Below are 17,499 nucleotides of genomic sequence, written 5' to 3' on the forward strand. Positions count from 1 at the left end.
TTTAGCCTATTTGTATTATGACTCCCTTTAGTTCTGTGTCGATGTACCGTTACACTGTATCACATATAACAACACCAGGATATCTTGTGCATAATCTTTAAGCAAGCTTTGATGATACGTAAGTTTCCCTGCTCCTCTTACACTATGGGGGTAGACACCATTTCTTGATACAGTGGGCTTGGTCCCATTAGGGCCCATCACAATATTGACACCGGAGCTGAGTACTAGTATTACTCTTATGGTGATCGATCTTCACTTTTTCATGATCTGGGGCGTACACATAATAGGGACTGAGGCACCCAGCAATCGGAAGTACATATTAACTTATGGGGTTAAATATACTCTTTTCCCAACCCAACCCCTGGCAAAGTTTGTTGACTCTCTACTACAACCCCTAGTGGTGAACATGCGGTCCTACCTACGGGACTCCTCTGCCCTTATCACGTACCTCTCTACACTGACTGACATACAACCAGGTGACGTGCTTGCCAGCCTCGACGTCACAAGTTTGTATACCATTATACCTCATGAGGAAGGGATGGAGATTATCACCAATTGCCTTGATAAATGCCCATATGTGGGACCACGAACCAGTTTTATTGTTGAGCTTTTATCCCTATGTCTCAAATTGAACTATTTTAACTTTGAGAGAAGATTCTACCTGCAACTCATGGGGACAGCCATGGGTTTGAACATGGCCCCCGCATTTGCAAATCTGTATATGGAGTATGTCGAAGAAAGCATATTCAAGGGATATGACAACACACAGATACTTTTTTACAAGCGGTATATTGACGATATCGTGGTAATTTGGAGAGGAACGATTGAGTCCTTTGGCGAATGGGTCATATCCCTGAATGAAATAGGGGGTCCGGTCCAACTTAAAGAGGTTTCCAGTTATAATGAAGTGGACTTCCTGGATCTAAGAATCTTTAAGGTTGACAATAAACTTGGAACTACTCTGTTTAAAAAGACCACTGACAGGAATACACTGCTACACGCCTCCAGCTATCATCCAAGATCGCTCATAAAAGCAATTACCCAGGGCACAAATGCTGAGAGTCTGCCGCAATAATACTACTGCTGAGAGGAAGGAGGTACAATTAAATGAAATGGAATCAAGATTTCACAGCAGGGGATACAAAAATAACATTATAAAGGAAGCAAGATCACAGGTGAATATGGAGTTTACTAAACGTGACAACCAGAAGAGAATGAACTTTGTCACGTCATACACTCCCAGCAGAAGGACACTGGGGGTAACTTTAAAAGAAAAATGGGAGATCATCCAGACTGACCCATCATTACCCTATCAGCACTATGGACCACCTAGGATTGGATACAAAAGGGGAAGGAACCTAAAGGACATTCTGATGAAAACAGACCCCACTGACAGCTACAATAAAGTAACACCAATTACCAAGAGGGGATCCTACAGATGTCCTAGTTGTGTAACGTGCAACTCTATGTTGCAATGCAAGCAGTTCAGACACCCACACAACAATACAACCTGCAAGATTAAGCACTATCTCACATGCACCACAAAATTTGTGGTGTATATGTTGAACTGCAGCTGTGGACTTTTTTATATCGGTAAAACCTCTGACGACATCAAAAAGAGAATGGCCAACCATAGGAGTGCGATTCGAACTGCTATTGAAAAAGGGAAGAGTGACCAACCGGTGGCCAGACATTTCATGGAAATGGGTCACTCTGTTTCTGACCTTAGATTCAAGCTCATTGATCACGTACCCCCTCTTCCTAGGGGTGGTGATAGGGACACTCGTCTCCTACAAAAAGAAGCAGAGTGGATCTTCAAATTGGATACCATACACCCCAGAGGTCTGAATATGGGTATAGACTGGCATTGTTTTCTATGATCTCTCATGATACGATATGATATATACGATTTTCTCCCAAAGTTGTTTATCTGATTGTAGCTTTTGCAGTATGATAGGATATTTCTTAGCAGGGGTCATCCCCTTAATGCCTGCCTTACGTATATACATGCCCTATCCCTGCTTGACCACCATATGGGTAGTACTCCCCTTGCTGGCACTGTGACAATTGACTATGGAAAGCCAGTGCTTAACAATTCCGTGTACATATTTTTATCCTCACCCCCCCATGCTAGTTATTACACTATGCGATCCAGTCGGCATTCATATCACATTATCTGTTTAGCCTATTTGTATTATGATTCCCTTTAGTTCTGTGTCGATGTACCGTTACACTGTATCACATATAACAACACCAGGATATCTTGTGCATAATCTTTAAGCAAGCTTTGATGATACGTAAGTTTCCCTGCTCCTCTTACACTATGGGGGTAGACACCATTTCTTGATACAGTGGGCTTGGTCCCATCACAATATTGACACCGGAGCTGAGTACTAGTATTACTCTTATGGTGATCGATCTTCACTTTTTCATGATCTGGGGCGTACACATAATAGGGACTGAGGCACCCAGCAATCGGAGGTACATATTAACTTATGGGGTTAAATATACTCTTTTCCCAACATTGTTCACATCTTTCCATAAATGTGTCTGAGTTTAAATACATACGCTGGGTCCGGTTCACAGTTAAAGCCAGTACTCGTGAGTCACATTTTGTACACATAGAGGGGCTTGTCCTCTACAGCCAATAGGTGCCTTAGGGGCGGATCGCCCAGACGAGATACGCATGCGCACTTCTTTAATTATGAGGGATACGGTGCAGACTGTAACATTCTGTAGTGGCTGGCTTACAACTCTGCCTCACGCGATGCCTCAGCTTTGATACTGTTGCGATTAGGTATGGCAATCTACACTATCGCTACTTAGTATTTGCACATATGGAGATTTATAGCTGTTAGGATGGTGTATACATTTTATTTTGATTGCTATGGCATCTGTTATTCGCGGTATATAGGATCCCTGAAGGTACTTTAGACAGAGAACACTACAATGAACTTTTTGTACAAATGTTGTATAACGAAGTATGCTTATTGAGCCTGAATTATTTTCGATAATAGTAATATGGGGTTTGATTCACTGTTTTGTAATACATTTCTCGATTACGCTATTACTCTGTATAGTGCTGCCAATTCTCTATGAATATTTACTTATTGTGCTGCACTAAATAGGCCTACACAGCCTGTTTCTCAGGTATGCTCCATGGTTTTTCTTATGTTCCTTATAGTAATATTGGCTTTGAGAAGGGATGTGTTTAGCTTTATTATAACTCTGTTTATAACTGCCCAGCTATAAGGATTATTTAGTTTTGGGGTTCAGTGATGTATATATTGTTTGACTTTTTGTATTTACTATACACTGTAAGTCTGGTTGCTATGACAACCATTTTTGGCGGTTTTTCACAAGAGGGAGGGGTCTATGTATGTTTAAATGTTGGCTTCACTTGTATGTTGTTGGTCTGATAAAGGGGAGCATTCCCCGAAACGTTACCTATTAAACTATCTGTTTGAATTTAAGTCCAGAGAGTGCTGTTTTCTATTCTACTACATATCACCTACTCTAGCACCCTGGCCCTTGGAGAATTGTTTGTGAGAGTGCAACTGACTCATTTTGCATATATATATATATATATATATATATATATATATATATATATATATATATATATGTGTGTTTATGAATAAATAGAAGATATTCTTCTATGTGAAGAACATTGGAATGTGAAATATTTATATTTTCATGTTGGGTTAACACACTTGACACTATGGGATCGTGTTTGGGTAGGGTGTTGACTTTTATGGGGGGAACACATTACCGTGTGCGCGATATCCTAAGTTCTGCTTTTTACAAGCATCAGGTTACTTTGAGCAAAAAACAGTTTACTTTCAACGTTTAATACCAGCACAACACAACTCCCGTAAAAAGCTTACTTCTAATGCAGTTAACACTCGAGTGGGAGCATTTAATAGCGATCCACTTGTAATCTGGCTCTTTGTCAGTGGGGCACTTTGGGAGTAATTGATAGAGGCCTCTATACTTGTTATTCTTAAAACTAGAAAATATCTCTTAGACTGCAAGAAGTTTAGGCCACTTGACTAGGACAAGTGCTACTTTAATCCATTCTAATCAGGTTGGTTTCATGTTAGTTACAGAGATAGGGCTTGAATAATACATATCACCTCCCCAATATATTTATGGAAACAGATTTCTTTAGTCTTCCCTTTCTCACCCTGTTGCTTCATGTTGAAAAGAAGCTTTACAGGAAGAATTGGAATTATATGGCAGAGAGGCTTAAGATTTTCTGACTTTTGTCCCAGTTAACTATGAATGCTCCTTGGCCTTGGGTAGAATCTGGCATCTTGGATTTTTCTTCTCTTGGTTTCCATTTTCCAATGTCTATGTTCCCCTCTTCAACATGGTTATTGAGCCCTTGGTGGAGGCAATTGTCAATAACTCCAACATTCATGGTCTTCTATTTCACAATACCTAACAGAAGCTTGCTTTGTTGCTGATGACCTTACAAGGTTTCTTATAGATCCCCTGGTCTAACTGATAGCATTGTTTGCTTTTCTTCCTTTATTTGATCATTTTATAAAGTTAATGGTACCAAAACTGAAGCTTGATTGATTGGCCTTCCTTACTCAATGATGCAAATGACTTTTCCATTTTAATGGTCTACTTTGAGAGTAACGCATTTGGTTCTATTTTTGTCACATGATCCAACGGCTTTGGTAGAAATACATTTTGATCCCCTACTGAGATAACTGAAGAGTTCCCTATCAAATTGTCATTTTGCTGACGTTGCTGAGTGAAAGCTATTAAGATGAGTATTCTGCTCAAGCCAACTTATTTCTTTGATTTCTTCCCTTTGAATGTTCATTTTCCTGTTATGTAGAAGTTTCATACACTGATTAATTGTTATATCTGTAAAGTAGGCAGCCTAGAGTAGCTCTTGACCTTCTAGAGAAGCAAGTCAAAGTGTTAGGTTCTGTGAGGTGAGGTGCATGCTTTAGCATGAGATTTGAGTCAGGAATATGTTTGATGGACAATTAGAGCTGCCCTCCTTACCAGCATATATATCTTTAGAGGATGTTTTGTGGACCCTATCAGTTTCTGATAATAATATTGTGTGTATGTTTTGAAAAATGGTGGAGATAGAGGAATTGGTTTCACCTCACCCATCACCTGTACTCCCTGATAGAGGTCCCTTGTATTGTCTTGTTCATTCTCACTCATAGCTATGGAGTTCAGTGGGCTTGTGGAATGTAAGTGATTTAAATCCTGTAAATTCTATGTTGTCGGTCTCAGATATGGTGCAGATATTTGATGTGCTAAGCAGATTGCAAACCAGAGTTCTTTATTTATTTTACCTAATGAGGTCTCTGGCCTTTGATGATCGTTTTCTAGGTTTGGCCCTGTTCATTCTTTTGGGATAGGGATTTAGTCTCAATATATTTTTCTTTAACAATTTATCTTTAGTCAATTAATCATCTTAAAGGGACATGAAACCCCATTTGTTATTTCATGAATCAGATAGAGCATGTGATTTTAAACAATTTTCCAATTTACTTCTATTATCTGTGTTCTCTTCTTTTGGTATCCTTTTTTTAAAACGTATACCTATGTAGGCTCAGAGCTGCTGATTGGTGGCTGCACATATATGCCTCATGTTATTGGCTCACCCAGTCCAGCTACCACCCAGTAGTGCAATGCTGCTCCTTCAACAAAGCATTTCAAGTGAATGAAGCTAATTAGATAATAGAAATAAAATGGAAAGTTATTTAAAATTGTATTTTCTATTTGAAAAATGAAAGAAACATTTGGGGGTTTGTGTCCTTTTAAGTAGGCTCTTTTTGTAGTATATGTTCATATTCATATTATAATAGGCTATGTTATCAAATAGCAGTGTAATTGTAGATGAAATGTATAAGTAAAATTTTAAATGTAAAGCAACATTGATATGCTCTGATTCATTTAAGCATGTGATTTTTGCATTACTGACTATAGCTTGATATGTGTTTAACCCTTACAAGATGGCTAACACATTGGTAAAGTCACATTTGGGAGATGGAGTGGTTTCAGCTCCAGCACAGGGATATGATCAGGAGCATTCGTCCCATGCCTGTCACTAGATGTTTTCTGCTTGGTAACTGCAACGAGGGACTTTACCTATGTGTTTAACTCTTGCAAGGGATAAGCTAGAATCAATTATTCAAATATAACATGCTCTTATTAATTATTTGATATTTACACTTCTCTACTATCTAGTGGTATTATATGCCCAGCAATGTGTTTTATTTTCATGCATACAATGATAATCCACTATATATTATGTCATATCCTGAGCTTAATAAATAAAGACGGAGAAATAAGAAATAGACTACTAGCTAGTACCAGTAAAATGCAATATTCTATATGTTTCTCAACTCATCTGGTTGTTTCATCAGGCATGGAGACTCTCAACAGGAGGCTTTACATTTTTACTCCCACTAAATAAACAACATATGTATATAAATTGTCCTAAATAATTTGCCTAAACAATATCAGAGGCACAATATAAAAAGCACATGTAAATCCTATAGCCAAATAAATCAATTTTTTTACAATAAAATAGATTTAAAAATGTACTTATTGTTTCAACTATATAATAATTTTTAATATTTCTTCCATTCTGAATTCTTTATTTTTATACTCAGATTGTAACCATTCACAAAGCTTCAGATGTGGAGATGGAAGATGTATCATTTTAAGCTGGGTTTGCGATGGTGATCATGACTGTGCTGACAAATCTGATGAAGTAAACTGCTGTAAGTTTTTATTTCATAAATAATCACAAGTTTATTTTTGCATTAAAAGACCACAAGTATGGTATAATTATATAATTAACAAGTGCATAATTAAAGGACAATGCAATAATACCCACTCTGAATTTTAAAATAAGCAGTAGATTTCTCTGTCAAATCTATTTTTTCTCCCATTTTCCAGCCCCTGGATCATGTGACATATATCAGCCAATAACAGACACAGTATACGTATACCCTGTGAGATAGTGCACATGCTCAGTAGGATCTTGTTCCCCAGAAAGTGAATATATAAAAAGACTGCAAAATTTGATAATGGAAGTAAATTGGAAAGTGTTTTAAAACTGCTGCTCTATCTGAATCATAAAATGTTAATTTTGACTTGATTGTCCCTTTAAGTAGTTACATTTGTTTTTTTTCTGAAAAAAGTTAAATGAAAATGGTATACAAATGTAATCCCTTTTGGTAAAACAACATATAAGGTGTACAAAACAATAGGGGAAAAAATGATATACAGGGAGTGCAGAATTATTAGGCAAATGAGTATTTTGACCACATCATCCTCTTTATGCATGTTGTCTTACTCCAAGCTGTATAGGCTCGAAAGCATACTACCAATTAAGCATATTAGGTGATGTGCATCTCTGTAATGAGAAGGGGTGTGGTCTAATGACATCAACACCCTATATCAGGTGTGCATAATTATTAGGCAACTTCCTTTCCTTTGGCAAAATGGGTCAAAAGAAGGACTTGACAGGCTCAGAAAAGTCAAAAATAGTGAGATATCTTGCAGAGGGATGCAGCACTCTTAAAATTGCAAAGCTTCTGAAGCGTGATCATCGAACAATCAAGCGTTTCATTCAAAATAGTCAACAGGGTCGCAAGAAGCGTGTGGAAAAACCAAGGCGCAAAATAACTGCCCATGAACTGAGAAAAGTCAAGCGTGCAGCTGCCAAGATGCCACTTGCCACCAGTTTGGCCATATTTCAGAGCTGCAACATCACTGGAGTGCCCAAAAGCACAAGGTGTGCAATACTCAGAGACATGGCCAAGGTAAGAAAGGCTGAAAGACGACCATCACTGAACAAGACACACAAGCTGAAACGTCAAGACTGGGCCAAGAAATATCTCAAGACTGATTTTTCTAAGGTTTTATGGACTGATGAAATGAGAGTGAGTCTTGATGGGCCAGATGGATGGGCCCATGGCTGGATTGGTAAAGGGCAGAGAGCTCCAGTCCGACTCAGACGCCAGCAAGGTGGAGGTGGAGTACTGGTTTGGGCTGGTATCATCAAAGATGAGCTTGTGGGGCCTTTTCGGGTTGAGGATGGAGTCAAGCTCAACTCCCAGTCCTACTGCCAGTTTCTGGAAGACACTTTCTTCAAGCAGTGGTACAGGAAGAAGTCTGCATCCTTCAAGAAAAACATGATTTTCATGCAGGACAATGCTCCATCACACGCGTCCAAGTACTCCACAGCGTGGCTGGCAAGAAAGGGTATAAAAGAAGAAAATATAATGACATGGCCTCCTTGTTCACCTGATCTGAACCCCATTGAGAACCTGTGGTCCATCATCAAATGTGAGATTTACAAGGAGGGAAAACAGTACACCTCTCTGAACAGTGTCTGGGAGGCTTTGATTGCTGCTGCACGCAATGTTGATGGTGAACAGATCAAAACACTGACAGAATCCATGGATGGCAGGCTTTTGAGTGTCCTTGCAAAGAAAGGTGGCTATATTGGTCACTGATTTGTTTTTGTTTTGTTTTTGAATGTCAGAAATGTATATTTGTGAATATTGAGATGTTATATTGGTTTCACTGGTAAAAATAAATAATTGAAATGGGTATATATTTGTTTTTTGTTAAGTTGCCTAATAATTATGCACAGTAATAGTCACCTGCACACACAGATATCCCCCTAAAATAGCTATAACTAAAAACAAACTAAAAACTACTTCCAAAACTATTCAGCTTTGATATTAATGAGTTTTTTGGGTTCATTGAGAACATGGTTGTTGTTCAATAATAAAATGAATCCTCAAAAATACAACTTGCCTAATAATTCTGCACTCCCTGTATATATATATATATATATATATATATATATATATATATAAATATATATATATATAATGTCCAAAGAAGGTTAAGCACATCAAACAATTTTTCCAGCAGCCAGGGTGCACTTTAAAATGTATACAAAAAGTCCAGCAGAAAAGGCACTCACTGTTCACATAAAATTTAACTTTTAATAAATATGCAAAGATTTAAAAAGACATAAAGTTTCGGTGTTTACAAAACACCTTTGTCAAATGTCAGCAATACAAAATATCTTTGGTATCCCAAAAACTCACCTATCGTACCCAACAAATACACTCCCTTATATACCAGCAAACAAACCTATTTGCACTCCTGTGTCTGATTCACTGCTCACGTGGTGACGTAATGACGTCATCACGCTGCGTGTTCCCATGTTGAAGCATCAACCAATCACGCTATTGTTAGTTGTCATGGCAACATAAACACAAAAACACAAAAGACGTTACCGCTTTAGACACTGTGGGGCTAACTTATAATTCATGATCGATAGCATCTTAAAGCAGATGAGTACCCGCCTCAGCCTATTAAAATGTGGCTCTCAGATATAAATGTATATTGTAGTCCTAGCTAGTTATGTTGCGAACGGTTACCATGGAAATCGGCATAGCGTGTCACCTGACCCTTACATGAATGGGCTCAAAAACTCTATTGTCAACAGCACTATTCTTATAAAGGTCGATATCAGCATAGGTATATTGACACTGCACTGAACCTCCTAACATTATCCGCTGTGCTCACGTAACCCTGTGTTATGAAGCTGGCCAATCATATGGTGACCGGTTGTCATGGAAACACATAAGAATACATAAAAATACAATGCTGTTCTAACTATTGTGGGCGGATCATAATTGATATCAGCATTAGACCCCTACATGTGTCAGTCATGTTTATATATATTGTGGCACTCAGATGTTAATATGGGGTGTAGTGCTGGCCAACTACAACATGCTCAATTATTGCAGGGACCACTAAATCATGTCTCCTTGTTAGTATAAGAGCTGGCTCCTAGATCCCAATAAATTACCTCACTAATTATAAACAAGTGTCAGCGCATCAGTGTCAAAAGTGGTGTAAATCCTGAGCATTAAATCATGGCACAGCAGCGCAAAATAGAAATAAAAACATTTTCATATTTAGTGATATGTGTGTTTTATAAAAACTATGTGGCATGAATCAACAGCAGTGAGATGGAGAATCATGCCAAAATTATCTATACACTTTTTATCCATATTTAATGGCACAAACTTAGCTGGTAGAACAGATTCTGCTAGACCTGTGGAGGTAACATTTCCCTCTATGCCTCTTGAAGTATGCATAGAAACCCGTGGGTACCTACTAGGATGAAAATCCATGTGAATAGTCTCGGGTGACAGTGCATACAGCAGTAGCTGGTAGATTCCAATGTGGCACTATTTTGTGTAGAACGGTCCGAAGTCAAGGACAGTGTTAAGTCCTTTAGGAACCAATGTATCAAGCATGTGAATCCATCTTGTTTCCACTTGTAACAGCCTAGTATCCCTGTCACCACGTCTCCTCAGTGGGGGCACGTGTTCAATTACCATCGATCTAAGACTGTGGTATACCTTTAACTATAACCCCTCCTATTTGGTCTCCACCCTATATAAGGACTACCTGTAACACTCATTTACTGCCTGATTATTGAAGTCTTAGCTACTCTGGTGTAGCTTTCCTTATCTCAGGTCTCCTATTGCTTGTATCCTGTGCAAGGTGGTTTACTTTGTTTACTCTAGCTGCGTCTTGAATCTCTTATGCTCAAATCGTTACTTTGTCATTACCGACTTTGGATCATTCAACGGCCGGATCTACTTTTTCACCGCTACCCGGAAGTAAGCCGCATTCACACACGCTGCCTCTCCAAACACGGATCTTCCAATGCGGTAACAGAAATATCACGGTCCTCAAGGTGGTAACGTATACGAACAATGCTAAAGCCTTTAAACTTCTTACCTGCTTGTTTTTGTTACCATACTGAATTATTGGGCATCTCCTATTACCTGCAACATCCAATATGAACAAACATTGTATGTCTGTGGAATGTCTGAACTTGTAAATATTTTAGGCTGTGTGTGATTGCGTGAAGTAAGAAGAATCATTTGTTTCTACCAATTCAGATTCTGAGCTTGTCAGTATTTCTTTTTCATCTGTGGCCTCCGGTTATATATATATATCTTGAACATAAGATATATATTATATTAAATATTCCTTATATTTATTAACACTTAAGTCAGTAGTTAATATACAAATTCATCATATATTAAATGTCTCATATTGTTTAATCAGGCTACATAGAAGTTGTTTTCTGATTACTACAAAAAAGAGCAACAAGCTCTAATTTTAGAGCTAACCTTTATAACCAATGTGCAAATACTTGTTTACTCAAATACGAAGCTCAGAATACCACATAATAATCAGGCCCAAAAAACCGAATTTTGAATTAATTAAACATTATGGATCCTAATGAAATAAAAAAGGAGTTTAATAATGTTTACCTTAAACTTGATTATTTAGCAAGAGCTGTGACAGAAGTGCAGACTGAAAATGCTGCACTGAAAACTATAGTTAAAGATTTTGTTACACAAAAGCCTCATGACCCACCTGAACCTCATATTAATTATCCACAACCTTTTTCAGGGAAACGTTCTGAGTTCAGGGAATTTAAGAATGCCTGTAATTTATTATTTTCTCTTAGACCTAAGACTTATCATACTGAGCGGATTAAAGTTTGTACCACAATATCTTTCCTACAAGGTGAACCCAGGACTTGGGCTAATAGGTTTTTTGAAAACAATAACAATATCCTGGATTCATTACAAGATTTTTTTTCTGCTTTAACTAGTCTATATCAAGACTCAAATTCTCAAATAAATGCTGAAATGAGATTGAGGTCTTTAAAACAAGGTAAGAGAAATGTGGAGGATTATACCACTGAGTTTCAGATGTGGGCAGAGGACTCTCAGTGGAATGAAATCAGTTTGAAAAATCAATATCGTTTAGGTTTATCTGAAACACTCAAAGATGAACTTTCACGTCTTGAGATCCCAGATACCCTTGATGGTCTTATTAAATTAAGTACATCTTTAGATCGTCGTTTGAGAGAAAGGAGGGCAGAAAAGGCCTCTAATGATACCTCATATAGAAGACCTTACCAAGTCACAACAAGTCATGACAAAGCTCATGGCAGTGATACCCCTATGGAGATTGGTGTACTTAGAGGACCTCTGCCACCAGAGGAAAAAATTAGAAGGAGGTTGGAAAATCTCTGTTTATATTGTGCTCAAAAAGAACATGTAGTATCTACTTGTCCTTTGTTGAAAAAACAAAAGAATGGTAAGAAAAAAACCAGTGACTTTATTTACAGCATAGCTAATGATACACACATGACTTTGTCTATTTCTTTACAGTGGGACCAGAAAAATATTCAAACCAAGGCATTAATTGATTCAGGAGCATCCGGAAATTACATTGATTCCACTTATGTAAATAAAAATCGAATACCTACTATTTGTAAACAAAATCCTGTATCTATTAAGCTGATAGATGGTTCATTAATAGAACAAGGACCTATTACACATCATACTATTCCCCTGCTTGTAACATCATTGCAGGGACACACTGAATATTTATCTTTTGATCTCATAACCATTCATCAGCATACTCTCATCCTAGGCTATCCTTGGTTGAAGAAACACAACCCTCACATAAATTGGGTTTCAAATAAGGTAACATTAGATTCTGCTTTTTGTTCCCAAACTTGTTATCCACATCAAACCATAGCGTCACTTGATATTGGTTTACCCTCGTGTTATCAGGATTTGGCAGATGTATTTAATTTAAAAGAGGCAGAAAACCTTCCACCTCATAGGGAGTTTGACTGTCCTATCGATATAATACCTGGTTCCAAAATCCCTCATGGTAAGATCTATCCCCTCTCTCAAGAGGAACTCCAGTATATAAGAAACTACTTAGACGAAAATTTACGTAAGGGATTTATTTCACACTCCACATCCCCAGCAGCTGCAGGTATGTTTCTAGTAAGAAACAAGGATGGTACCATAAGACCTATTATTGATTATAGAGCTTTAAATAACATCACAATAAAAAACAGATACCCGTTACCTTTAATACCTGAACTTTTGGAACGTCTAACTGGTGCAACTATTTACACCAAATTAGATTTAAAGGGAGCTTATAATTTGATTAGAATTAAAGAAGGTCACGAATGGAAAACGGCATTCAGGACCAGATATGGCCTTTTCCAATATAATGTAATGCCTTTTGGTCTGAGTAATGCTCCGGCAACTTTTCAGTTTTTTATAAATGAGATCTTTCGTGACCTGATAGACGTTTGTGTCATAATATACCTTGACGACATATTAATTTATTCTAGAACACCTCAAGAGCATGAAAAACATGTACGCTGGGTATTAACTCGTTTAAAAGAACACAAACTATATGCTAAACTGGAAAAATGTTCCTTTCATGTCACAGAAATAAAATTCTTGGGTTACATCATCAGTCCCAACAAAATTCAAATGGATCCGGAGAAAGTATCAGCAATTCTAAATTGGCCTACTCCTACTTCCACAAAATCTGTACAACGATTCATTGGTTTTGCGAATTTTTATAGGAAGTTTATAAAAAATTTCTCTTCAATCGTTAAACCATTAACAACACTCACTAGTGAAAAACAAAGATTTAAGTGGACCGAATCCGCTAGTCTTGCCTTTAATAAATTGAAAGAAAATTTTACTACAGCTCCCATTCTAGTTATGCCAGATTTTGATTCAGAATTTATCCTTGAAGTAGATGCATCCGACTCAGGTATCGGTGCAGTTTTATCACAACAAGATAAGAACAAGACTGAGATTCATCCTATTGCTTTCTATTCAAAAATGTTAACTAGTGCTGAGAAAAACTATAGCATAGGAGATAAAGAACTTCTAGCTATAAAACGTGCTCTAGATCATTGGAGACATTTATTAGAAGGTTCTAAGCTACCTTTTAAGATTTATACTGACCATAAAAATCTTGAATTTCTAAAAACAAGTAAGACCTTGTCTGCAAGACAAGCAAGATGGTCTATATTTTTTGATCGTTTCGATTTTCTCTTAACCTACAGACCAGGACATTTAAATACCAAAGCCGATGCCCTCTCTAGATTACATGAACAAGACACTCATAATCAAATTTACCAAATCATTCCAAAAGAAAAAATTATAGGTTTATTAACACCTTTAGAAGAGGAGATCTTAAAAGAATTAAAACATGAACCACCACATGGAATAGACTGTCAAAAAGATTCCAAGACTGGTCTTTTCTATCATAATTCTAAACTATATATCCCCAAACAAATTAGATCTTCTATTCTTAAACAAACCCATGACGGGACACTAGCAGGCCATCCAGGTATTTCTAAAACTATAGACCTAACCAGGAGAAATTATTGGTGGCCACTCATGGATACCTATATTACAAACTATGTAAAACATTGTGATACCTGTGCCAGAAACAAGTTAACACACAAAAGACCATCAGGTCTTTTATCTCCTCTGCCTATTCCTGACAAACCCTGGAGTACCATATCAATGGACTTTATTGTCGAGTTACCTGAATCCCACCATTACAATACTATTTTAGTTGTCATTGATCATTTAACAAGACTGGCTCATTACATTCCCCTAAAAGGTCTCCCTACAGCTTTCACTACAGCTCACGTTTTCCTAGACAACATAGTTCGCTTACATGGACTGCCCAAAGTTATAATAACTGATCGTGGTACACAGTTTACCTCTAATTTTTGGAGATCCCTATGTAAGTTAATCAAAATTGATTCTAGATACTCGACTGCTTTTCACCCTCAGACAAATGGCCTTACAGAACGACTCAACCAAACCCTTGAGCAATATCTTCGTTGTTATATATCTCATCTGCAGGATGACTGGTCATCCTATTTACCTTTGGCTGAATTCTGTTATAACAATACTACTTCTACATCTACTAAACTATCCCCATTCTTCGTTACTTATGGATATCATCCTACTACTATTTCATTGTCCTCTCAACAAGTGAACTCTCCCTCAGCATTGGATTTCGCAACTACCCTACAAGAAAGACTTAACATCCTGAAAAAACATCTTTCGGAAGCTAAAGATTATCAAAAAAGGTTATATGATACCCATCACACTGCTAGCCCGGCTTATCAGATTGGAGATTTGGTACTACTCTCGACAAAGAATCTCAAACTGTCAGTTCCTAGCAAAAAGTTAGCAAATCAATATTTGGGTCCTTTTAAGATTTCTAAAATAATCAACCTCAATGCTGTGAGATTAGAGCTTCCCCAGGATTTTAAGATTCACCCCTCTTTTCATGTCTCTCTGTTAAAGCCATATCTTCCTTCACCTCAGTCTCTCTCCTTGTCTCGACCACCTCCAATACTCGTTGATGATCGAGAGGAGTATGAAGTTGAAGCTGTATTGGATTCTAGGATCCATAGGAAGAGGTTAGAGTATCTTGTGAAATGGAAAGGTTATGGTTCAGAGGATAACTCTTGGCAGCTTCATTCTGATCTTCGCACTCCCCGTCTTCTACGAAATTTTCATCGCCGCTATCCTGAGAAACCTAGTTTGGAAACCCCTGGGGTGCTTCCTTGAAGGGGGGGAGATGTGGTATACCTTTAACTATAACCCCTCCTATTTGGTCTCCACCCTATATAAGGACTACCTGTAACACTCATTTACTGCCTGATTATTGAAGTCTTAGCTACTCTGGTGTAGCTTTCCTTATCTCAGGTCTCCTATTGCTTGTATCCTGTGCAAGGTGGTTTACTTTGTTTACTCTAGCTGCGTCTTGAATCTCTTATGCTCAAATCGTTACTTTGTCATTACCGACTTTGGATCATTCAACGGCCGGATCTACTTTTTCACCGCTACCCGGAAGTAAGCCGCATTCACACACGCTGCCTCTCCAAACACGGATCTTCCAATGCGGTAACAGAAATATCACGGTCCTCAAGGTGGTAACGTATACGAACAATGCTAAAGCCTTTAAACTTCTTACCTGCTTGTTTTTGTTACCATACTGAATTATTGGGCATCTCCTATTACCTGCAACATCCAATATGAACAAACATTGTATGTCTGTGGAATGTCTGAACTTGTAAATATTTTAGGCTGTGTGTGATTGCGTGAAGTAAGAAGAATCATTTGTTTCTACCAATTCAGATTCTGAGCTTGTCAGTATTTCTTTTTCATCTGTGGCCTCCGGTTATATATATATATCTTGAACATAAGATATATATTATATTAAATATTCCTTATATTTATTAACACTTAAGTCAGTAGTTAATATACAAATTCATCATATATTAAATGTCTCATATTGTTTAATCAGGCTACATAGAAGTTGTTTTCTGATTACTACAAAAAAGAGCAACAAGCTCTAATTTTAGAGCTAACCTTTATAACCAATGTGCAAATACTTGTTTACTCAAATACGAAGCTCAGAATACCACAAAGACTGGATAGACTGTGGTTGTGTTCAGCAAAATGTCGGGCAACAGGTTGCTCCGAATCCCCTTGTCTCAGTGCCTCACGTATTGCGCAGCGATGGTTCGCCATTTGGTCTCAGAAGCTCGTTATGGTTTTGCCAATGTAGACCAAGGAGCACGGACAGATCAACATATAAATGACATATGTGGTAGTGCACGTTAATCTGTATTGGATGGTGTATTGCTTGTTGGTATGCGGGTGTTGGAACGTCTGGCCCCTCAGCATGGTGTTGCATGTGACACAACTTCCACATGTGTAGCATCCTGGTTTGGACGTCTTTAGCCAGGTATCGTTTTGGTAGAACTTAACTGGATCGTCTTCACTAATAGATCCCTTAGGTTCTCCGCCCTGCGATACACCATCCTGTGTGGCTGCATCCTTTGGAAGGGGAGTGTCGGATCAGTTCCCAGAATTGGCCAGTTTTCATGCACCGACCTCCTAAGCATACTGCTGCTTGGAGTATATGTGGTTACAAAGTTCAGCTGTTCAGTTTCCAAGCTGGCTTTTTCGCATCCTCTCTTATTTGGATCCTGCATTAATTCATCCTTGATCTTGCGGACCATCCTTTTGTCATAGCCTCTGGCTACCAATTTTTCTTCCATCACTGTCAACTGCTTAATCATGGTGGGTACCTCACTATTGTTACGGATAACCCGCATAAGTTGAGAGGTGACAATCCCTACTTTTTGATGGCTGGGGTGGAAGCTCCTGGCCTCTAACAGAGAGTTGCGGTCGGTTGGCTTTGTATATAACGAAGTTCCAAAGGAACTTCCATCCTCAGTCATAATCTTGTAGATGTTCAGATCTAAAAAATGTACAGCCTCATCACTATATTCCAATTTAAAACGTATGGGACAGTCCATTGTATTCAAACATGTCACCCACTTCTCCAACTCATCTTTATTCCCTCCCCATACCAGAAACACATCATCTATGTAACGTACATAGTACCTGATATGGGGGTGAGTAAATGGTTTCATGGCTGTCTGTTCATACCATGCCATATATAGATTGGCATATGTGGGTGCCATGTTTGAACCCATGGCTGTCCCTGACACCTGCAAAAAATAAC

General features: G+C 38.0%; 1 protein-coding gene across 1 annotated transcript in view; it reads left to right on the top strand.

The window, feature by feature from the left end:
• Nucleotides 1-17,499, top strand: part of CORIN (corin, serine peptidase) — a 720,658-nt gene that overhangs the window by 492,497 nt on the left and 210,662 nt on the right. The window contains exon 8 of the mRNA XM_053703991.1: nt 6,654-6,764. Within this exon, the coding sequence (XP_053559966.1) occupies nt 6,654-6,764 (111 nt within the window). The remainder of the gene's footprint in view (nt 1-6,653; nt 6,765-17,499) is intronic.

This window comes from Bombina bombina, chromosome 2 (genome assembly GCF_027579735.1).
Source record: "Bombina bombina isolate aBomBom1 chromosome 2, aBomBom1.pri, whole genome shotgun sequence".
Lineage (NCBI taxonomy): Eukaryota > Metazoa > Chordata > Amphibia > Anura > Bombinatoridae > Bombina > Bombina bombina.